The 24,391-nt window shown below is 39.3% G+C and overlaps 1 protein-coding gene across 1 annotated transcript in view; it reads right to left on the bottom strand.

Moving 5' to 3' along the window:
- Nucleotides 1-3,073: 3,073 nt before the first annotated feature.
- gucy1a2 (guanylate cyclase 1, soluble, alpha 2) overlaps nt 3,074-24,391 on the bottom strand; it is a 34,786-nt gene continuing 13,468 nt past the window's right edge. The window contains exons 5-9 of the mRNA XM_077565697.1: nt 15,261-15,473; nt 12,987-13,259; nt 10,592-10,735; nt 8,599-8,753; nt 3,074-6,060 (exon numbers count right to left, since the gene is read on the bottom strand). Of these exons, the coding sequence (XP_077421823.1) occupies nt 5,841-6,060; nt 8,599-8,753; nt 10,592-10,735; nt 12,987-13,259; nt 15,261-15,473 (1,005 nt within the window). The 3' untranslated portion in view covers nt 3,074-5,840. The remainder of the gene's footprint in view (nt 6,061-8,598; nt 8,754-10,591; nt 10,736-12,986; nt 13,260-15,260; nt 15,474-24,391) is intronic.

Raw genomic sequence — 24,391 nt, forward strand, 5'->3', positions numbered from 1 at the left:
ACTGAGCCATACCGCCCAGTGCAGCAAACCCTCTATTGTCAATGTGAAAATCAATCCATTGAACACATTATTACGGCTACTATTATAATCAGTTATTTCTTATCGCCGTAATCAATGTCCAAAAGTCAGTTTACCGAGATAAGATGATCTTTTTATTTATTTTCTTAGTTCCCAGTTCATTTTTTCACGTTGTCTTTTAGCTTTGTTTTTGCCTTTTATTTTGTCTTCTTTTAGCTTTTTTAAAATGTTTTGATTTTGTCGTCCAGTGTTTTCTGGGTGCCTTTCCTTACATGGTCTCTCTGTGCCCCGCCATGTTTTTTTTTTCGTTCCGTTTTTTGTTGTAGTTTTTTTTTTGGGGGGGGGGGGGCGTGTTTTTTTTCTTTTTATCGTATTATGGATGTTTTAATTGTTTAGCTCCTTGGGTTACATTTTAATGTACAAAAGTGGCTATATAAATAAAAGGTTGATTGATTGACTGACTGATTGATTGATTGATTGATTGTTGTTCGACAAATCCCAGTCTGACCTCAAGCTTTCATTTTTCTACTTCACGCTTCTCGCCATGTTAAATTTGCACATTAGCTAAATATCACGTTCTAACCAAAATATTAAGATTTTACATTTTTATGTAAATGCATCATTTATTTATTTATTTACAACTTGTAGATGGACCTCTATATATAAATTAAACACATTAAATGTAACATTTATTTCTATATTCAACATATATCATTTAATATTTGATATTAACTATTTAAAGTGATGAATATTGCTGTAAATATGCAGAAAAGTGATTTAAGTTAAATATTCACATTAAACACTGTTTGAAGCTAAATGTGACAAAATGTTGCTTGCAGCGTGAGATGCTTTGCAAACGTCACCCCATTACAGCACTGCCTGGGCACACTAGAGAATAGAGCCCAATAGCTTTCCATTTTTGGCCTCCAAACAGCCAAAAGAGGAATCGTATGGGACAAAGCTTGAAAATGTTCAACTCCAGAAAATTGTAGTTCATTACAAGCTTTTTTTTTAATTTTATTAATTTGTTTACATTTTATTATAAATATCTTCCCCAGAACTTTCTCACTAATCACATTACTCCACAATAGCACTGACTTTAAGCCTGAGATTCCTGCTACTTCCTGCTTCACATCAACCTTTGGATTCAGAGCATTTCACAACTTTGGAAATGGTGACTTCCTCCACATATTTAAATCGTGTCTCAAAAGGTTTTCTCAGATGTTGGATCTATAACTGGTCTTTTGATGAGCTGGAGTCTATCCCAGTCACCGATTAATAGAAGGGCACGTTTTATTGCATTCCGTTTCATTTCAAACTACTATTGAAGTCTACATGACCAAATATGGTCATCAATCATGGATTGAACTAGACCCAGATCCTGCTCTTGACTTGTCATTTTTCAAAGATATTTTGGACAGACGAGTGAACCGATATTGTGAGTCAGGCTCTCTCCGGTCCAACATCAGTGACCTCTGATGGGCCACATTTCCCACACAAAAAATTCCCAGACGGGTGGACGCCTTTAAAGGATGAGCTGTTTATCTGTGGCTAAATATGAGTTATACAATGATAGTGAGCTTCAAACAATGTGCAACTCACAGTCCGCCGCTCTCCGATGATCGCACATCACACCCAAGATCACAAAGTGTCTCCTCTCCGCACGCGGCCACGAGTAAGGGCTGCATAATTCACGGCCATGTAGAGTGGTCCCACGCACACACATACACACGTACGCTGTACACACCTCTCGACACACAGTCAAGATGTTTCTCCTGTCAGCGCTACCATTATTCAACCCTGCTTCATTTGGCTAATATGACAGGCACCGTGTGTAAATTACATGACCTTTGTTTGCCCGTTTATACCTGTGTGTGTGTGTGTGTGTGTGCGTGCGTGTTATTGTGCGTGTAATTACCATTAGCACGTTAGAGCGTGCAATGTTATGCCACAACCCGTAGTCATTGGCCTGTGCAGTGGAGGCCATTCATGTAAAATATTCAAACCTCACATTGCCAATTAGTGTAATGGGGACGTATTTGCATAAAAGGGTTGAGGGGGCATAAATAAAGGACTTGAGGGATGAACAGCGACGACACACAAAGATTGTATTTTGTTTTGAAATGGTTGCTTTTTTTTAATTTGTTGGGGTCTCCTGGGAGACATTTTGTCTTCTCGTAGTCTGTACTGTAAAAGGTCAAATGATGTTTGAAAAGTAATAAAAACAAAAGTACAGCAAGCCTCTGACTGTTATCTTGCGGCCATGACACTTTTATGGCTCTACATTGAACAATTAAGTGCTTGAACGTATTCTGTTGTCACGCTGAACTGATGAAGAGGTTCATATTCATGCGCATTTGGAAATATGTTTGTATGTCATGTAACAAAGGTATTTTTAAAGGATGTTTGCATGGGTTTTTATTTTTTATAGCACAGGCTAGGATAATTCTTGGCTTCAAAAAGGCTGGTAAATTCCATTGCTCTAAAAACTCACTAGGTGTGAATGTGAAGGATTATGTTCCACTGTAACTTTTTTTTTTTGTTAATGCTGTTTTGGAAATTTGTTTATATAACAAGACTTAGACTCCTGAAAATAAAAAAAAAATTGAGAAAAAGCCCCAGGGTGAATATTTTGGAAAATGTTACCATTGATTAGTACTGTAGTGCATGAGTCCATTTAGTAAAAGATGGCGAACAAGATACCGGGGGAACCCTGCAATATTTTACAAAGAAGAAAAAAATTATTTATTATATGTTTTAAAAAAAAAAAAAAAGGGAGGGTGGGGCTGAGAATTGTTTTGAAAATACAGTGGAAAAAAATTAATTGCTGGCATCGGGCCAACAAGACCTTGTACCTCCAAAATCGGTACTTTTTTGTTTGTTTAAACATTAACATTGCAATGTCAAGCTGGCAAACCATTTTCAACACTTTAGATTGACCAATAATTCAAAAAACAAAAAACAAAAAAAACAAAAAAAACTAAAATGTGTGGCCTTCGTGATTGAAATCAGTCTGTGCCACACTTCAAAATAATAACAACCAGAGTCTTTCTGCTCCTTGTTAAACACACTTGGTGTTTTATTTACATATGTTAAGACAAGAAAATGTGCCCTTAATGTCAGTCATACAGCTTTCATGGAACCGTTTTCTGGTACACACCAGCGTCCAACACATGTGGTTCATGTTCAGCCTAGGTACAAAACATAATAATAATAATAATAATAATAATAATATTACAATGTAATACATCCATAGATCCATCATCAACCAAACTGAGATGTTTCCCTGGATACGTTGGGGCACGTGGATATCAGCGCAAAGCAAACTTTTAATAAATGGGGTAATGGGAATCTTTTTAGTACACTCTAAAAAAAACAACTGTTGGGTCAAAAATGGACCCATCCTCTACATGGGTCAATTTGACCCAACTTAAAGTAAAAAAAAAAAAAAAAAAAAAAACTTTACTTGGGTGAAAAAATTGGGTCATTTTTTTGTATAAAACAACCCAAAAAGTTAGGTCAAATTGACCCATAAAGTGGATTGGTCCATAATTGGGTTACTTTTGACCCAACTATTTTTAGAGTGTATGGTAATGAAATGCAGCGGGGATTGAAAAGATTGTTTTGTGGACACGTGTACACAATTCCATGGAGAAGATGATAAAGTTGGGGCAGTTGAACAAGCTTTTGTTAGAAAATTGTTTATTTAATTTTTGATATTTCTCATAAACCAGTGCTTCAGCTTTTGTACAAGGGAAAACACTGAATGATAAGCTGAATTGTATATATATTTTTTTTGTCATTTCACTCAAAACTCAACTTTAGCATATATTTTGCAACCAATTCAATGGTGATCAATTAGCATGTTTTATTGTAACAAACAAAATATCTAGTTTTGGTTACAGTTGGCAGCCATACCTTCTTGACTTGACCCAACTTCTATAGTAGAGATCACTTTTATTGCCCGTGTGCATCTGCGCCACAATATGCATTCTGTGGTTTCAAGATGTGTATGACATAACACAGGTGACCACAATCATTACTAGTGTGGATGCATGGACGATAACAGACTTCAGTAGCTTAGTAGAGTCTTGACAGATTTAGAGTGTGAATAATTGCACTGGGAGGATGTTCTAAACTCTTGTTTCCATGGTCCAAGTTGTGCCATAATGCAGATCTGCGATGATGTCACTCAAACTCTTTCCAAAGTAGCCTTCATCTTTGAAAAAATCTAAATTCCCAATGATCACTTATTTGTTATTATGCGCATCCCTAGGTCAACTATTTAAAAAAAAAAAATCTAAATATGCATTATGAGTTCACCAATGTTAACTCTTTGACTGCCAAAAACGTTAAATAACGTTTAGTAAAATCCTACGGAGGAGTGCCAAAGATGTTTGTTTCAAAACAGAGCATTTGGGTGAAACTAACCATTTTCTATTGTTGATTACTGAAAAACGGAATAAGGTAGAAACAAACTTTTTTTTTCTGATGAAAGATGAGAGTCCAATGTTTCATTTGGTAGTATGTATGTTTCCATAGTCCAAACACAAAATTTTCTGTAGACCCTGAAAGATCAGTCAAAATGCTTAAATCGGCTGGCACTGGCGACATCCCTTTTCTGAACACGTCTGGCAGTCAAAGAGTTAAAAAAACTTATAATAATGTCATCACAAATGCAATTGACAAAAGATGACCATCTGAAATGATTTCAATTCATTATCTGTTAGTGAGCTACACTGACACATTTGGAAGGCCTGAGATTTCAAGTATGTAGCAGGAAAAAATGAAGAGAATCCTAATCGAGTTGAAAAAGCAAACGTGAGCTGTGTTGCATATGCTGCGACGATATATGTGTATGCGCTAAACTGCATCATGTGTATTATTGGTAGAACTGGACTCAATGAATAAATGCAATTTGAAATAGTTGGAACATATGAAGTGCACTCCCCCCCCCCCCCCTCTCACGATTCAAATAAATTGCCGCCACTAGCTAGCTGGTAGCTACAGCGGTGACGTTCAGTGTCCCTCATGGGCTCTGGTGGAAACATCAAAATGTCTGGGGGGGGAGTTGAGGACAAGCGTGTCAATGTGCGGCTTTTTTCCCTCCGATATCTGAAATCAATCCATCCTGCGTGTTTTTCTTCTGTCTTTTTTTTGTCCTGATTTGAGCAGAAAAGGCACTGAGCTGAGAATCGCTTTCAAAACGGACACTTTTGAACATATTACCTGCAATGAAATGGCTGGATTGTTGTAGATTGCAGTTTGCTGTGAGTTACAAGCAGAAAAAAGGCTCTAGTTCTAGCATTTTTTGGCATTATGTTTTTTTCTTCTTCTATTATTAGCTTCTTTTTTTTTCTGAACTATTCCCTCAATGTTGCTTCTCACCTGTCTCTCCTCTGCCCCTTGCAACTGTTCCTCGGGGGGGGAGGGGTGCCGTTGTAATGCACATCGAAGTTCATGGAACGCAGGACATGAATTTTGTCAATTGGAAGGGATGGAAGTTCACAGCGTCTCCTTCTTGGTGACTAATCATCATTCAATCGAACCCATCCTGTTCTTCTCAAAGCTATATGACGACTTCAAGACTGGGAAAGTTGTTGTGACTTGAAAGAATGCAGAGGAGAGCTCGAAGAACCCAGCAAGTTAATCGCGTTCGTTTTTCTCCGTGTAGGAATCATGGGGGATGAAAATCATTTCTTGTATGTTCTTCCATCCCACAGTGAGCCCAGGTTGTCGTTTTGCATATCCACAACGTGTGTTATCGGGCGTCCTGTCGGCTCCACGGGTCTCATTCTGGTCTCCCGTATGCTTTGTGCCACCTACAAACTTGTTTCTCTTAGAAACATGGTCCCGATGCTGTAGGACACTTTCCTCATAGAGGCCGGGGGGGCGGAGCGAGAGCTGGTCAGTGACGCGTGGCTGTGAGACTTTCCCGCCTCCAGGAAGTAACAGGTTCCTGGAATCTCTTTGGGGAAATTCTCGGGGAGATCCAGTTGCGAACGAGGGACGAAGGAAAACGATCGGTCGTCTTTAAGCAGCCTGCGGAAGGAAGGGAATCACACATCAGGAGGTTGGACAGAAATGTGTCAGATCCTCAAAGGTCCACTCTGTCATTCAAGTAATTCAGAGTTTTGGAGGGGGAACAACAACTCTATAGTAGGAATAGACCGATAATCGGCCTGGCCGCCGATATTGGGCATTTTGACGAATATCGGGATCGGCCTTTTTTTAAGAATCTGACGGCGGATATAAGGTAAATTTAAAACTATTTTAAACTCACGGAACTATCTATTTTTAAATAGAAATAAAATTTCATTTAACTTTATAAGAGATGCTGATGACCCTGGGAACCTTCTGAACCATTTGTTTTTGTTCGACATTAAAACAAAAATATGTGAAAGATTTCAGGTATTTTTAAATTTGGGAAAAAATATTTACTATAGAAAACTATAGAGGCCTATGGTATTTACTTGTTTACGTTTCCATTTAACTTTTTAAGACGTACTGATAAACCTTGGGATCTCCCTGATTGTTTTGTTCGAAATTTTAATAGACCCCCCCCCCCTTTTTTTTTATTTTTTACTGAAAATAATATCGGCTTTAAATATCAGTTGTCGGCCTCCTTGGCTTACCAATAATCGGTATCGGCCCTAAAAAAAACATCGGTCCATCTCTTTTCTATATAGTCACAAAAAAATCATACAAGCACTGTCACCTATGATGACACACTTCTACATATATATATATATATATATATATATATATCTATCATAAAAATGGGTGTTCAAATGACGGCCCGGGGGCCATTTGCAGCCCACTTTCCACTTTTTAGTGGCCCACTTTCCACTTTTTAGCGGCCCAAGGCATGTATTCAAAATAACATTTGGCACAGCCTGCATCACTATTTTGTTTATTTTTGTTTTTGTAAAGGTGTTGTGAAGAGTGTGAGAGTTGAAAAAATAATGATAGGCAAAGACAACAAGAAACTCACAACTAATTACTAACTAAAAGAGTAACAACATTTCTCTTCATGAAGGTGACGAAAGCTAATAAGCAAAAATGGTGTCCTCCAATTACTCCTTCTAGTCAAGGTGCAATTAATGATCCTAAAAATGTATAATATGTACAATATGTAATAACCGAAAGCTGTGATGAAGTTGTCATTGTTTTACAACTACAATTTATAAACAATATGAAATTGCCTGGAAGTTTGGCTTTGCCGTAGTATTTTTCTGTGTGCAGCACTCAGAGGAAAAAAAGTCCTAAGTCATAAGACCTCAACTCAGTTTGAGTATTTAAAACTGTTTTGCTGTTTTACTGATGCTACAACAGGACTGTACCTGTGATGACAAATCAACCATTAAGGCAGAAATTCAATGTTAATTTAAATTTTCTTCTGTCCCAAACACTATCAGAAGCATGGACCTACATTTACAATTGACATTAATTCTAACAGTCTTTCGTCTTCCTTTCATAGCATGTGCCTTTGCTGCAGAGCTCAGAGTTTTTTGCCAGAATTCAGTTTGTATGTGCTGCCGTGTAAATGTAATTTTCCAAGGGGTTGTAGAATACCCAATGCTGTCGTCCACCACAAGCACATACTGTTGTCCGTTTCTTGTTTTAACCAATTAGATTTTAGAACCCCCCCCCCAAAAAAAAAAAAAACTATTAGGTTTTCGTTAGTTCTGATTGGTTCAGCTATGTTTAACCTTCTGATTGGTTGATCTTAAAGGGATACTAAAAAGTTAGTGAATTTGATAACTACATTTTTTTTTGTATACAAGTAATACCTTAAAAAACTAATTTGCCCACATGCTGTCGACTGAAGATGACATCACCTGTGCTGAGAAAATAGGTAACGACCAATCATGGCTCACCTGTTTTCTGGGTTTGGTCAGCAAACGGAGGCATGATTGGTCATTACCTACTTCCTCAGCACAGGTGATGTTATCTTTAGCCGACAGCAAGTGAAAAAAAAAAAAGTTTTTAAAGGTATTCATTGTACATTCTGGACAAAATGTTAACTTTTTACTGCTTAAAATGGCTCAATGAGTCAAGTATCACTTTAAAATGTGCACCAAAGATGATTAGTCAGGATTTTCATTCATCTCGGCAGGGCTTGACCCCTATTACCTCTTTGACTGCCAGACGTTTTCAGAAAAGGGATGCCGTGGGTGCCAGCCGATTTTAAGCATTTTGACTGATTTTTCAAGGTCCATAGAAAATTATGTGTTTGGACTATGGAAACACACATACTGCCAAAACAAGATTGAACTCTCATCTTCCATCAGAAAAAAAAAGTTTCTTTCTACCTTATTCCGTTTTTGAGTAATCAACAATAGAAAATGGTTAGTTTCACCTGTTTTGGAAAAAAACGTCTTTTAACGTCTTTGGCACTCCTCCATAGGATTTTACGAAACGTTATTTAACGTTTTTGGCAGTCAAAGAGTTAATATATTTCCTTTGTATTTCTTAATTATTGATTTTTTCAGGTGTACCTAAAGTTTTTAGGGGAAAAAATAGGACTAAACTTGCTGCAATATTATGCTGAAGCACAACGCTGAGCATGGCACTTACTGGTAGGTTGTAGGGCTGACATTGATACACCTCGGATGACTCCCTGATTCGAACTTGCTGGCCAGCGTCACATTGTTCCCAAATAGGCAATACCTTGGCATTTGAACTCCAACCACACCAGCCAGGACCGAACCTGTGTGGATGCCGATCCTCAGCTAGGAGACAACAAGAAAGACACGCAAATGCTTTGATTGGCTGCGTTTTAGTTGACCATACAGTTGTACAGATGATGCAATGGAGTTCAAAAAATTCACAAATAAAGCGTCAGGAAAGCAAATTTGCCAAACTTGAAGGCATTCAACCTTCAACAGACCACTGTCGCCAAAAAAAGGTCATCGCTCCATTTCCGCCGCATTCGCTACAAAAGTAAACATCTCACTCACGTACGGTGAACAGACAGGGCGGGCGGTGGAACCCGGTAGATTGCAACTGATCTACTAGAGCATCTCATCACCGTGGAAACCCACGCTACTGTCTGCATGCCAGCACAGTGCAAGGTAGTCATGGCAACAAGCAGGGGGTGGGGGGGGGTAGTGAGGCAGAAAGGACAGCGAGAGATAGACCGGGAGACAATATAGATAGAGGGAGAAATCAAACTCATCAACATGCAAGTGGGCGGAGATTAAAGGGCAGTTGCGGTTGATTTATGGAGGTAAAAAAATAATAATAACTGTTTGTGTCTGATGCCAATTTTTATTTTATTTTTGCTTATACATAGACCTAAAATACAGTCAGAAGATTTAGACTGCCAGTTACTCAGCTACTCATGATCGCACTATAAATCGGATACAGTTTGTAATATTAGGCTTCTGTGTCGTTCTACTTCTCTCCTAATCTCTATCACACTCTCTCTATCGCTCCGCCGCTCTTTTTTTTTTTTCTCTTCTCATGCTAGTTTGCATAACAGTGCAATCGTTGGCTGGAGTTGAGTGCTCTCACTGAACAGCATTTATCAAGTGCTATGGTCGTAGCGGACCCTTTTCGGACCAACGGGAGGGGATTTGGACAATGGCGAGCACAAGAGAGGGTTGGGGAGGGAAAAAAACACAAAAGGAAATCAGGCAGAAAATAAGCTGTGCGACAAAAAAGCAAAACACTACCGAGGCGTGAGTGAGCTAGTTAAAATGGAAGGAGGCAGGCAGGGAGACAGCGAGAGGCAGAGGGAGAAATTGGAAGAGCGAGCATGCAGGCCAAAAGCGCTTGGCAAGGCCTTTCTATTTTGAGACAAATGGAAAAGCACAGAGAACCTCTGTGCTGTCTGTTAATCAGCAATTATCTTGCAGCTTCTCTCGCACACTAATGTCTCCGTGTCATCGTTTTGATACCATTTATCAAATCGGTTTTCAGCAGAAGCACCATATAAATATGGTTTCTTAACAATACTATAGTATTATGTTATATGTAACTTTGTATTTTTCCTTATCACTCACTTAGTACAAAATGTATCAGATTAGCATGAAAGGTTTTGTTATTGTGTATTGTATTGTCACAATTGCTTTTGATGTGTTTCTTTGCATTTCTTTTGGTTCAAGGCTGTTTGGAGTTTTGTCAAAAAGGCAGTTTAGAAGACGAGTGAAGAGCGACGGAGAGTATTTGTGCCTTGTCACAACGTAGGCTGGGCCGTCTTTAGGAGATTAGCACACACACTGTCACAAGTTAACACATATTGATGAACATCTGGCCATCTAATCACAAAACAAGATTACATACTTTAATCACATTCAATCCACGTACACAAACAGGACGTGCTGTACATTAACCTGCTCTTAAACTGATTGTGTTTTTTTTTTTATACATATACAAAGCATGTACGTAGGTTGGCATTACATTTTTCATTCATCCTCATCGCTAAACTGTATTAAATGTGATGTCATTGCAAGCTCTCTTTCTGTTAATAGCTTTTTTTATGTTTATGGTAAATTTTTGGTAAATCGTGTGCTCATTTCAAGTGTGCGTAACTATGGCGAAAACATTTACCTGTAACCAAACTCACCTTAATAGGCTTTTCATCAGGTGTGAGCACTTCTTCCGAAAGTTCCATCATCTTCAGAGCCATGTGTGCGATGGGCTTGGCATGACTGTCCACCTTCTTGTGAAGACCTCCTGCCACGCAGTAGGCGTCACCTATGGTCTCTATCTGTGGGGGCACATGAAGTAAACTTTTATTAGACATTTTTTTACATGCACTGTGCAAAAATTGACACTGTCAATGGGATGCGGTTTTAATGATCCCCTTTTGGTTACTAGCATAATTGAGCTGTTCAGGACGACAATACAAATAAATCTGAAAATTTGTCATAGAGCTAATCGAAGCGCTATGTTTAAGCTACTGCCGCCCCATCATGTTTTTTGAAGTCCAACTTGTGTGGCTTGAACAAACAGGATGGTGAACACCAGGAGAAGACGACAAGAAAAAAAATCGAGTTGAAAAGGGGAAAACAGAGAGACAAACTGCTCTTGTGTAAGCATTCCAGCAGGTAAGTCACTTGGACAGCAACCATAACAATGTCAATATACGGCTGCCTCAATTTCCACACTGTGTCCACCTGGGTTTGCGTCCGATTTTATACACACACATTGTCCTTCCCTGCGCACATACATACAATTACTCACAGCAGTTCCAGGTAGTCAAGTCCAAAAATGACTTTACATTATGCTGTACGCACTCCCACAAGTCTAAACATGATATTCTGATTAATATTGTGTTGGTGGAAGACGAATTAAGCAGAAAAATCCACCTATTTTTTAATCCACCTCAGGGGGCGGCAATTTTGCTTTACAACCACTTGTAGTCGACTGAAAATTATATCACAGTGCAAACGAAGAAAATTTGACTTCCACTTTAACGATCCTGTGAGATTAAGAATATATCATAAAAGAAAATTCTGAAATTTTGAATGGGACTGCCGCATTGGGGTTGGCTACAGATGAGAATCTGGGGTGTACCTAATGTTTTGGCCAATATGGCCGATCCATTGGAGACGCCTACAGATAAGAATCCAGAGTATACCTAATGGTTTTTTTGGGGGGTGTGGGGGTGAGGGGTTAAAGATACAGATTCCACAAAGGGCTCATTAGAACGGCAAGGCTTTGAGCATATTCTAATTTTTTAAATCAGATTTTTTTTTTTTAATGACCAAATTAGAGCAGGTTAAAAATACACTTTTTTTTTTTTAATTGTCAGGAAAAAAACGAAGTATTTGTAAACATTGTGGTCAATGGAGCTGATTTGGGACAAAGTCTCGCTTCAAGTCAAATTAAAGTTACTAAATAACGTCTTTGCCACACAAAGTGGGGTTTTCTTAAAGGAAGACCCCTGGAACTACAGACTGTCCAAATACGATGAATTGAGGAATATTGTGGCCACAGTGACGGTGAAATTTTACAAAGATTTTGGAGCCACTTCCCACTCTAAATTTAACAAGCTGCACTCTATCACGCACAAAACACACCAATGTTATATCTGCGCTTTTTAAACGTGCGCAGGAGGGCAAGTGTACATTTTTTGAAAAATAAATTGACACCAAGCTAAAAATATGAAGCATGTCAACAAAATTAGGTGAAAATCACATCTCTCGGTTTCTTTATGCGCATGCAGTGTGGCTTGGGAAAAGGTACTTGATTTGTCTATTTTGTCCTTCCTCTTCATTCATTTGAATGGTCTTTATTTAGCATGCTTTTTGGGGGAATTTTACTTCCATGGTAACACGAAATTATGAAAAAAAATAAAATCCGGGTCGAGACGCATCTTTTGATACCTCATTTGTGAGGATAGATTGCATTTGCGTTCTTGCAGGAAAATCGCAGATAAGACACAACAACCTAATTGTTCCAATGTTAGAAATTGAACAGACAAAAAGCCCAAACAACATACAGAGAAGCAACTCATATTTTTTGATGCGACATTATGAAGGGTCAAGCCAGTATTTAACTTTATGATCAAGCTCTGCTTTTCCTATACAGTTGCCTTCAGAGTCCAGAAAAATACCCAAGAAGCCCCTTTCACACTGCTAGTAAAATCAGGCATTTTTCCTACTTTTTTTTTTTTTTTGGGTCACTCACTGCTTTGTAGAAACAATAACAACACAGGATGCGAGGATTAATTTTCCATTTTGGGATATTCCACAATGCCATGATAGGGGTGTGAAATCGACTCTGACAGTCATGTCTCCTCTCCTGCTGTGTAAGAAGCAATCATAAGCGCTAGATGCTGGTGCTGAGGCTGTCACACATAATTATCTGATTGTGGGTTGCCATGATCGTCTGTTTATCTGTGATGCACCAATTATGTGCGTGAAAGAGGCTGCTGTTTTTATGGCTAGCCCAAACAAACACTGTCCACCTGATATGCATCCGTTTTTTTTTGTTTGTTTGTTTTGTCTACTAACCTTATAAACATCGAGAATCCCACACTGGTAGTCAAAGCGAGTGTACAGCTCGTTCAGCATGGAGATGACCTGCATAGGCGTGCACTGCGCACACACGGCGGTGAAGCCCACGATGTCGGAGAACAGCATGGTGACGTCATCGAACTTGCGAGCGGGCACTGGTTGACCCTGCCACAGTTTCTGCGCCACGTCGCCCGGGAAGATGGAATAGAGGAGGTCCACGGTTCTTCTCTTTTCCTCCTCTAAAGCCTGGTGAGTGCGCTCTAACGTGGCCTAAACGAGGAGGGGGGAGATGAAGACGGTTTTGTTTGGGGTGTTGTGATGCACCAGATTAAAATAACCCAAAAAACATGTGAATGTATCTGGTGTGTGTCTGCATGCGATTATTGTGTCTGTGGGCGAGTTCCTCTGAGTCTGTCTGATGCAGTGTGCTACCACTGTTCATCCTGGCAACTTGACTGAAACATATCTATTTATGAGAGTGGCCCGGGGGAGTGTAGCAGCGAGAGATGATGCACACAGCAGATGCATGGATTGGGTCAGGACCCAGTGACTTGCTCATGGATGCTTTGAAAGCAAATTAGAAGAGCGAGTCCCACGAGCTCGGCTCAATCCAGCCAGTCTGGCAATGTTGGGATTTGACTCATCAATGGAAGTGATGCAACAGATTTACCATGGTTGCTCGAGAGAGGTGGAAAAGTGGAACCCAAAGGATTCTATACTGATGTGGAAGAATGGGAAGTACTCTACTAACTGAGCTTAGTCTCTTACGGGCAAGCAGTAATCCGTGTCATCATGCATCATCAAGAGGTGTGAACGATTTTTGAAAAATAATTGAATTGTCATGTCTTAACACTCGTCAGCTTGTTTTCAGCAATCATCCTGCTCGCAAGTCGTCCACATAAGTAGGGGTGTTAGAAAAAATCGATTCGGCAATATATCGCGATATTACAGCGCGCGATTCTCGAATCGATTCGATATGCTGCCGAATCGATTTTTAAACATCAATTTTTTATGGGAATATTCAACAAAACGTCTTATTTAGGGTTAGGGCTCACACTTTAAGCATGGAAGAATGTTATATTAATGGGACATGAAGCCTTAATATTTTATTTGAGTGCTGTTCAAACATGAAACAGACTGCAACCTGTTTGTTAAATGCAGTGGCTTAGTAATAAGCATGAATTTTCAGATAAATACATTTTCATACAAATCTTACAGTGTACATGTACAAGTTTACTGATAAGTATTTTCTAAAATTGAGGGGGGAAAAAATCTAAATAATCAATTTATAGATTCGTATCGGGATTAATCAGTATCGAGTCGAATCGTGACCTATGAATCGCGATACGAATTGAATTGCCACCACTAGGCAATTCACACCCCTACACATGAGTGTACATTAGTTATAGTAGAAGTTCTAATATGTTACTTAAACTATTGCCTGAGCAGTAAAGGTTTTATGATGGTGACTGTTTAAATTTCTGTTTTGGAACAGATTTTAAATACCAATGTATAATGAAAAATGTTTACAGGGGAAGTCAACCCCCCGTTTTTTTTTTTCTCTGACAATAATATGTTCTATGGAGCCCAACTAGTCTAAAGGCGGTATTCTGGTTAATATGAGTTAAGCAGCAAAATCCAGCTGTTTTTATCCATCCCAGGGGGCGGCCATTTTGCCACTTGCTGTCGACTGAAGATGACATCACAGTTGCTCAGGTCTCAGGTAACAACCAATTACAGCGCAGCTTCAGAAAACAGGTGAGCTGTGATTGATCGTTGCCTGAGCAACATTGATGTCATCTTCAGTCGACAGAAAGTGGCAAAATGGCGTCGACCATGACATGAATAAAAAAAAGCTGGATTTTGTTTCATAACTCATATTCCACAAATGTAGACCAGTGAGGTCACATATAACATATTATTGTCAAGAAATGTTTAAAGTTGACTTCCACTTTAAAGCCACTGAACGCAGAAAAATTGAATTTCGAATCTCTACTGCCACCTGTAGTCAAAAAATGAAACATTTTCATTTTCCCTTCTTCACATACACGATAAGTCACATCCGCAGACAGAGGGTGGGAAATTCGAACCCGAATCCTGTCTACTATTGGACAGAATCTTGCAAGAGTTCCCATTATGAGCAGCTAAGATGTTAATCTACTAACTAAAAAAAAATTTGGTCATAAATGATCAACTTAAAAGGCTATTGTAAAGATATTTCTGGGCAAATTGTTACAAAGTGCAGAATGGAATGACTAGCTGGAATTCTACCTTGAGTTTGTCCATCCTCTTTTTAAGGCCATCCTGAGCTTTGGCCTGCTCCCCCACCAAGATGACGTCCCGCGTGGCATCGTGCATGGGGATGTCTGACAGGTGGAGGCCCCGGCCCATCAGCTCCTCCAACTTGTCAACACGCGGTGAGCCCAGAAACATCAGCGAGTACGACTCTGGCACATGGATCATCTGACCCTTCAACTCCATGACCTGTCCATTAAATAACAAAGGAATGAAAATCGATGTGAAAGGGAGAAAGCGCTCCAAATTCTTCCATAATGCTTGTTCAAATTGCATAACCTGTAATTTCCTGATGGGAAGTTTTGCATTTTTGTGCACATTCGGAGGTCAAATGTTGTTCAACAAAGATAATTATAGCAACATAGGATCCGTGTGGTTAAGTAAGGCTTAATGCATAATGCATGTCGGCTTGTATGGGGTGGAAAAAGCTTTTAAAAAGTGGGTGAACTGGTGTCCTACTTATCGAGACATACGCCCATCTAAATGTCTTCAAAGCACAACTATATGGCAAGTGCTTGTTAACATGTGACTCTCATATGAAGCAAATGTGTCACTTGGTTGTCAAATGTTATAAACTCGGTTTCTGGACAAAGCATCACATCTTCCCAGATTAAAAACTGGGCATGGTGGTCGATCACCTCTGGAGATGAAGGCAGACATGATCCCGCCTTTGAATACAAATACTCACAAAGGCAAGGTGTGAACTGCAGTACCGTGACCCATAGCCTTCCGCTCCACATGATTTCTTTTGACCAGCCTCCGCCCCTGTTTATTCCTTCTGTTTACTCTTTCTATCTTCACCTGCTTCTTACACACTCTCTCGAAGCGTCTCCTCCATCCTCTCTGTGTCTCTCTCCATAGTGTCAGATAGATTATTCCGCCGGTGAGCACACTGCAGCCCTGTTTTATTTATAGCACAAGGCTCTGCTCTGTCTGCATAATACATACAGTCTGCATTACACACACAACGCCGTATTTTGCTACACACAAACACACAGGGAATCGTCTCTTTTTCCAAGAAACACCAACATAAAAAAACATATGCATCCATATGCACGCATGGAGCCTAGACCCCACAGGGTTCACGTTCCAAGTGGATATGCTGAAACACGGTGGTGGGTTAGTGTGATCTACTGCGTGATGAGAGACTCGGCATATTCACACATACAGGTGAATGAACACATTAATAAAGTGCGGCAGACGATGTTTCTCTATAAAGAAGACACATTTGCTGACAGCTACATAGGCTGCCACAAAATGGGGTCATAGTGTTCTGTCTAGTGTTCAATCTGGCTTCAAAACTAGCTTTGGGTCCTTAACTCATTCACTGCCATTGACGGCTATAGACGTCAAAAATTCATTTAAACTATTTCTATTAGTTTAACATTTTTTCCCACTTTTGTTAACAAAAGTATGAAAACCTAGAAAAAATGTATTGTACATTTAGAACAGATTTGTGATTAATCGTGAGTTAACTATTGAAGTCATGCAATTAATAACAATTTAAAAAAATGAATCGCCTGACGCCCCTAATTTTTAATAATCTTTACTTTTTTTTCAACAAAAACAAGATTATTAAAAAAAAATCTAGGTTTTCATACTTTTGTTGACAAAAGTGGGAAAAAAATGTTAAACTAATAGAAATAGTTTTACGTTTATAGATGTCAATGGCAGTGAATGAGTTAATGATATCACATCTGCCTTAGATTTAGAGATGCTTTGTGCTGCAATTTTTTTAATAGATTTAAACAAAACTTTTGACGCATCTGTCACTGTTCTCAGGCTCAGCCGTATTGTCATCACAGGGAACTCCTTGTCTCCTCACAGAGAGCTGTCCCACCTTCTCCCCATCACTATAGGTGTTCCTCAGGGATCAATTCTTAACCCTACGTTTTTCTCCATTTCTCTTAATAAAATAGCTAATTCTGTAGAAGGTTTGTCTATTATCTATACGACTTTGTCTAGTTTGCTACTTAACTTAACCCTATAAAGCCTGAACCATGAAATATATGAGAGCATTTTTTTGTAAACAGAGTATTTATTAGTCCTTTTGAAAATCAACTGCTTCCACATATGCTTTTTGCTTTGTGTCATATTTGATACATCCGGTCACAATGCTTTAAATTCGTACATTTGTAACTGTCAAAAATATAATAATAAACGGACATATCAAACATATTAGTATTTCCAAAAATCTAAAGTAATAGGTGTCTCTCCTTTCTCAATCGAGGTGATCTTGCAAGGTTGCTGGAAAAGCATGAGCTGGGTGATACTGCCCTCTAATGGATTACCCGTGCAATACATGTATCAAATCATATACGTCAGGGTTTCAATGAGAAAAAAAAAATACTCATGAAATAGATGGCTCAAAATGTCTTGTATTTATTAATATGATATGTTTGGCGATATGGGATTAAATCGTTTAATTTAGTAAGAGCACCATTAACTGTCCCTAGCATTTTCATGCTTCTGCTTGAAAAACACTTGATCAATCCATCCTTATCATGTTTGATAATAGTAATGTCGCCAATAGTTCTGCATTCAAGCGTTTTACTTGAGAACTCTGCCATCCGCTTCATAACAAATTCTCCCTTCAGGACTCACCACTGCACTCTATTTTCATCTGTAAATTGGCCTTCATTGAGTATGCGTCGACAAACTAACTGGTTCTTGTTCATCTATGAAACACGCCTTGGTCTATCTCCACCCGACCAGTGTCAGTTGCTGCATATCTCATCACTTGCTTACAACACTCGCTCATCACACCAGATTGAAGCCCAAACTACAAGTTTTTCCCTTTAGTGTGGGCCAAATGATAAACCAGAACGTCTACGAAGAGATCCTGCAGTGTTTGCTTCATTTGGTGCATGAGAAGAAGCTGGGGCAACCATCCTAGTCACCAGAGTCAGTTTGAAGAAGTGGAGCGCTGGACCTTTTGTCACACCTTACTGTGTGTGACATTTCCATGTCTGTCTCACAATGTAAAGTTGTAATTTTTTTATTTTTTTTTTTGAGAGAGAGAGCTTAGTATTGTTCATTTGGTAATTTTACCGATTCGACATGTCATCATCATTGCTCTCTCTCTCTTTTTAAAATGTGTTAGTCTTTTTTTATTTTATTTTTATTTTGTATGTGCGTGAGTATGTGAATGTGCGGATGTGTGTGTGTGCATGTGTGCGTGCGTGTGAGTGTGTACTCATTAATTCACCTAAAATCTATTAAAAATCCCATACCGTTCACCTAAAACGAATACTTCAGAATCCAGCTAGAGTCGTGAGGTTGTCAGGAGACCCGAGGAAGGATCAAAGAAAAGAAAGGAAAGTGACATCCAGCACCGACCAGACATCACCTACTACCCACTGGGTTACCAAGTTACAAAGTTGTAATTGTAAATCTTCTTATGAGCACTAAGTAGTACAGTGGTGGGCAAATGTGCTTTAAACAATTACAAATGCTTTCAGCGGGTCCTTCAAATATTTACTAAATATGTTCAGAGAAAAGTTCAGACATGCTGGCTTGCTCTGTTTGGTTTGGCTCAATGAATAAGCACAGCATGGCAGATATTTATTTATATTCCCATCACAACAGGGCTTCTAGAACACGTGTCTGATGTTTTCATTGGTTTGATGACCCAATTAGAGGCGAAAATGTGGCGTGACATTTAAACATTTGTATATTTTAAATAAGTACACATGCCTGAAATCAATTACTATTGAAAAAGCTTTGACAATCATATAAAATCTTATCCACATCAAGAATCACACTACCGAGTAAACCTAGCCAGTACAGAAACACACAAGTAGCATAAAATTACACTTTAGAGGAGCTGAGCAAAGCATACCATTTCAAGTGTCCAAACATGTTGGATATATGATGTCTCTGTACCATTTACTTCGTGACCTTATTTGTTTCTTTGTCACAAACACACATACTGTACAGACAGTGACACACTCATCTGCACACATCTCTGGAGGATTTGTGTTGGTCTGCACTGAGCATCTGTTTAACTCAGCAGTCTATCCTGCTTGTGCTTACATCACACACAGATGGAGGGGGAAAAAAATACAAGCAGGGAGATGAAGGATGGCTGAAAAAAACAAAGTAAATCTGGACAATGTGAAAAATGGTCAGAGGGCGATAATACAAATATCTGAATGAGTTAGAAAATGTTTTACGGATGAAGACTTTACAACTCAGGGCAAAGAAACAAAACACATCACTTATAAAGTATGAAGAGCTCTTTTCCAAACCTTATAAATGCCCCCCGAAAATGATTCTATTGTGTGCACAGTGCACACCAGATATTCTTTTGTTAAGTCCCTATGAAGCAAAAATAAATAAAATTCTCACATATGAAAAACACGCTATAATACCACAGTATTGATCCAATTTGCAAAATATCCGTTAGGAAAAACAAAAATATAATGCAATATACGCACCTGAGATGCTAATTATTATATTCATTAATGTGAGATCATTACAGACACGTTTTGCTAGTCAACTTTAACTGTAACAAGTTTTGATCTCGCCAAACAATTAGAGGATAGAAAAATGTGAGCGCCATTGAGGGCATCTAAGGTGAATTTAAATTCAATTCATAAATTACAAATTACATCTAATTCTGAAGGTCTTGGGCAGATTTGATTGCTATGGCAACACACAGAAGCTAAATTATGATTGGCCCAAAAATTTAAACTCCACATGCACTACTAAAACCAGTGCAGCAAATGAAGGGAATAGACCGTTGTGACTAAAAATACAATTTTATGCAACTACCGGTAATATGAGAATTTACTGTAGTTGCAAATGTAGGTCAGTGGTCCTGTTAGGCGAGCAGAGAAGGTATTGCTGCCCCTCACCACCAACCACTCATAACAATACACAAACAAATTGAGGAGCTTTTCTAGCATACTGCTATATTTCATATTTAAATAACACAATGTTGCTGCCACATAAACATGTTTTATTCATATGCTAGGTACTTAATAGACTCTATGCACGCACTACCTGCACTTCCGAGTTTGGGGTACAGCGGTGTGCTAACTTCCGGTCGGCAGTCAAACGGATTGTGATAACGCTTCAATGTATAATCTCTGTGCTGGAAGTTTTGCCAAGTTACTGTAAATAACGTATTATAATGTACAGTGTACAGTGTTGCATCTACTGCAAGAGCAGAAATATTGAGACAAGAAATGGTAGGAAATGGTGAAAGACAGATATTTGGAGGTACAGACGCTCCCCTACTTACGAACATTCGAGTTACGAACAACGGTACATACGAACATGTCTGCGCGCATGTCAAAAAATGTTCAGAAAGAGATGCTGTAAGTTAGATTTTGTATTGCGCACCTTTTTCCGAGTACTGTAGTGCTTCTTTCCGCCTCTAATACCGACGCTTGGCGCTGTGAGAGCTCCCCCAGGCTCAGCAACGTGTCGAGGAGGAGGAGGAAGAAACGCCTGTCCCCATGAAGAAGCCATCGCACTCTTCGAGCAGCAAGACCCAAATATTGAGCGTTGCACAAAGGTTGCAAATCAATTGAATGATGCCATACAGTGCTACCGCATCATTTCTGATGAAAAAAGAAGAAAACTGCAATCGTAGTTAGATCGCTTCTTTCGGCCAGTTTCTAGTAAATCCTCCAAGGAAGATACTCATCAACCCTCATCTTCTTCTCCGCGACCCTCAACTTCTTCCTACATTGAAGTTACGGAGGAGGAAGTAACTTTTGAAGCCCATTCCAGCGACGACGAAGAACCTCTCATGATATAAAATCCTCCTCTTCCTCCTCCTCCACCTCCATCAAATCCTTAAGCATCGAGTACATCTTCCAAAAGTAAGTTAAACTTCATTTTATTTATCTTATTACGTACATGTACATACTGTGTGTGTCTCTCGCTCTCTCTCTCTAACATACGTAGTACAGTACTGTACGTATTCTCTTTAAACATAAATTATAATACAAAATATAGCACTGAAGCAACTTACGAACAAATTCACCTTACGAACGATCGCTCGGAACGTAACTCGTTCGTAAGTTGGGGAGCGTCTGTAATGGATCATCTTTTGCGAACAGACGCTGGCATGTCAACAGACTCTTTCTTATTTGCATGAACAAGCAGTAAGCGGCAAATAATCAAGTCTCTCTCATATCCGACAACCACACACACACACACGAAGCGAACATAAAGCGAACATAAACAAATCAAATTTTGCATTTACTGAAGGGTTTTTGTTTTTCAAAATTCAGTAGTGATACTTGAATGTCACAGGGCTAGGCTGGTTGTCAGGTATTAATTTTTTTTTTTTTTTTAGGCAATTAACTAACTAATTAAATAACAGATGTTCAATGGGGTTTAATTTAGAGCTCTTTAGTATAGTAGGCTGTTTTGTTCATAGCCATTTTTGATATTTCTAGCTGTGTGTCTTTGCTTTGCATAAATATTCTACTGGAGGATTCATGACCTGCGGCTAAGACCAAACTTTCTGACCACGGGAAACAGATTTTGCTCCGGAACACCTTGATTGTCTTGGGATTTCCATGTACCCTGCATAGATTCAAGACGCCGCGTGCTGGATGCAGTAAAGCCGCCTCAAGCAGCGTCAGAGCATAACCGAGCTTCCTCCACTAGCACTTCTCCATTCAGGTGTCAGAACGGCCTAGCCCAACTCTGCCCCGACCTCGCCTGACCTAGCCTGGCTTGTTCATTACAACACATGCCAATCAACTGAATCACAGTTGCATGATGTGGCGACATCACAAATTACACCTCATCAAATGCACGGAAGCTTACAGACAGACGAAAAATCAATTTCCAAGTTTAATGAATGTTTTATGAATCAGCCAAATGTCATTGATGTGACATGTGACAATGATTGACATCTACATTAAAATAATGACGCCAATAAGAAAGCATGGCTCTGGTGTGATGAGCCAACATGAAAACAGTCCATGCTATGCAACATATTGTACAGTAGACTCAATCTTTAAGGAATCTCTCAAAAAATCTTGTAATCTTTGACAAAACAACACAAATCTGTGCCATGCTGTTGTACCATCACAGTGCTGTGGCATGTATTTGACCTCCGTATCATCCCCCACCCCAGCCCACCTTGTGTTTACTGGTACACACCAAGTAAGGGCAGAGAGAGGTGGGATTTGACCTTTACAGTGGGGCTTTGGATGCCTCTTGCACAACCAATGTCCCTGGGTGACAAAAGGAAAGGAGTCAAACTGAACACACAAACACACACGCACACACACAATGCAGCACTGGCGGAGTGTCGGACTCTTTACCTTGGCCTGTCGCCTTCTCTTGCTGCCCTTTCTCGTGAAAATGTCAACCTATCCCTCTCTTTCTCTTTGTATTCTACTTTCTTGCCTTGCTCATACAAGAAGCATTTAGCAAAGCAAAAGAGAAACATAGTAGGGCCGCAAACAAGCATACAAGCGGCTCACAGTTCACAGATTGAAGCTTAAACCTTGGCAGTGTCCATGTGGGGTGTGGAAGAGGGGGAATACAACTCATTATTGGTCTGCCAATCATCTGATGAGAGCTGCGTATACCTCACTGAATCCATTTCATTGTTCAATGTGAAGATTTAATGGAATTGATTCAAAATATATTTCTTTAAGCCACCCTTTTCACCGGGTACTCTGGTTTCCTCCAACATTCCAAAGACATGCATGGCAGCAGAGGTGGCAAATCCAGGTCCAGAAAGAAAAAACCCTGCCACAGTTTGACTTTAGCCCCAGGTGCTGGGCTAGCTATAGCTCCCATGGTGCTCGTTTACCCGCTAGGTAGCTAGCTAGCTAGCTAGCACCAGGAGCTAAAGCCAAACTGTGGCAGGGTTTTTACTTTCTGGACCTGGATTTGCCACCTCTGGATGGCAGGTTAATTGAACGCTCTAAATTGGCCCAAAGTGTGATTGTGGGTATGAATAGATGTGTGTGCCCTGATAGATATTATAACATTTTTAATTCTTCATTTAATATATTAACCATTGTTACACATTATTAACATTTTAATTCTTTATATTAACCTTGTCGAAATGTTTTGTGTCCTGTGCAGAGCAGATGGTGTTGATTTCGGTATAATCTGACCTTAAGATGGGACATACTATTTAGTCTAAAAAAGTTCCTTCTCAGCGCTTTGTGCGAAAACACATTTGGTCCTTGAGAACAGAATCTGTTTCGAACACGCACTCCTGACTCTGTTTTCGCCATCGCTCATGGAAAAGTACCCAGAGAGTATGTTTTGTCTACAAATGAAAGAGAGGCGGTCGGTTTTAACTATAAGAAGCCATTTTACACGCGGAAGAGACACGTTTCGACGCTCTGAATCCCACCTGTTTAAGTGATGAATTAGAGGCTGTTAAATGTCCAGAGATCTCTGTTAGATTAAAAAATCATTTTTGCAAAGGTGTTTTTTCTTACATTAAATCTGTCTTCAAATTTTGGAACACGCAAAGAGGACAAATATTTTTATTCCTCTTTCAGCCCTGGATTGTCTGGCAACCAGTTCAGGGTGTACCCCGCCTGCTGCCGAAGCCAGCTGGGATAGGCTCCAGCACCCCTGCGACCCTTGTGAGGAATAGGCGGTTCAGAAAATGGATGGATGGATAAGTCATCCTTGACTGACAATGCCACAAACTTTCGCTCAGCATGATCAAAATGTGTTTATTCTCAAGAGGTTTATATTTAGAAGAGGAGGAGAAAAAACTCAACTGACTCATGCTGACGTCATGCTCGACTAATGTCACCTGTTTTTTTTTTAAGCTGAGCCGTGATTGGTCATTACCAGAGCCCTGAGCAACTGTGATGTCATTTTCACTCAACAGCAAGTTACAAAATGGCTGCCCCCTGAGATGGATAAAAATGGATGGAATTTTGCTACTTAACTCATACTCCACAAATAATGCAATTTTAATGAGAATACCGTGTTTAGATTAGTGGGGCTACATAGAACATATACTAAACAACATTTTTGGGTTGACTTCCCTTTTTTTTTTTTTTTTTTTACAACAACAACAACTCTGCATTACAACACTGCATTATGTCAGTTTCAATAAACTATCATCCAAATCATGAAGTTCTTGGTTTATATAT

The sequence above is a fragment of the Vanacampus margaritifer genome, chromosome 5, assembly GCF_051991255.1.
Source record: "Vanacampus margaritifer isolate UIUO_Vmar chromosome 5, RoL_Vmar_1.0, whole genome shotgun sequence".
Lineage (NCBI taxonomy): Eukaryota > Metazoa > Chordata > Actinopteri > Syngnathiformes > Syngnathidae > Vanacampus > Vanacampus margaritifer.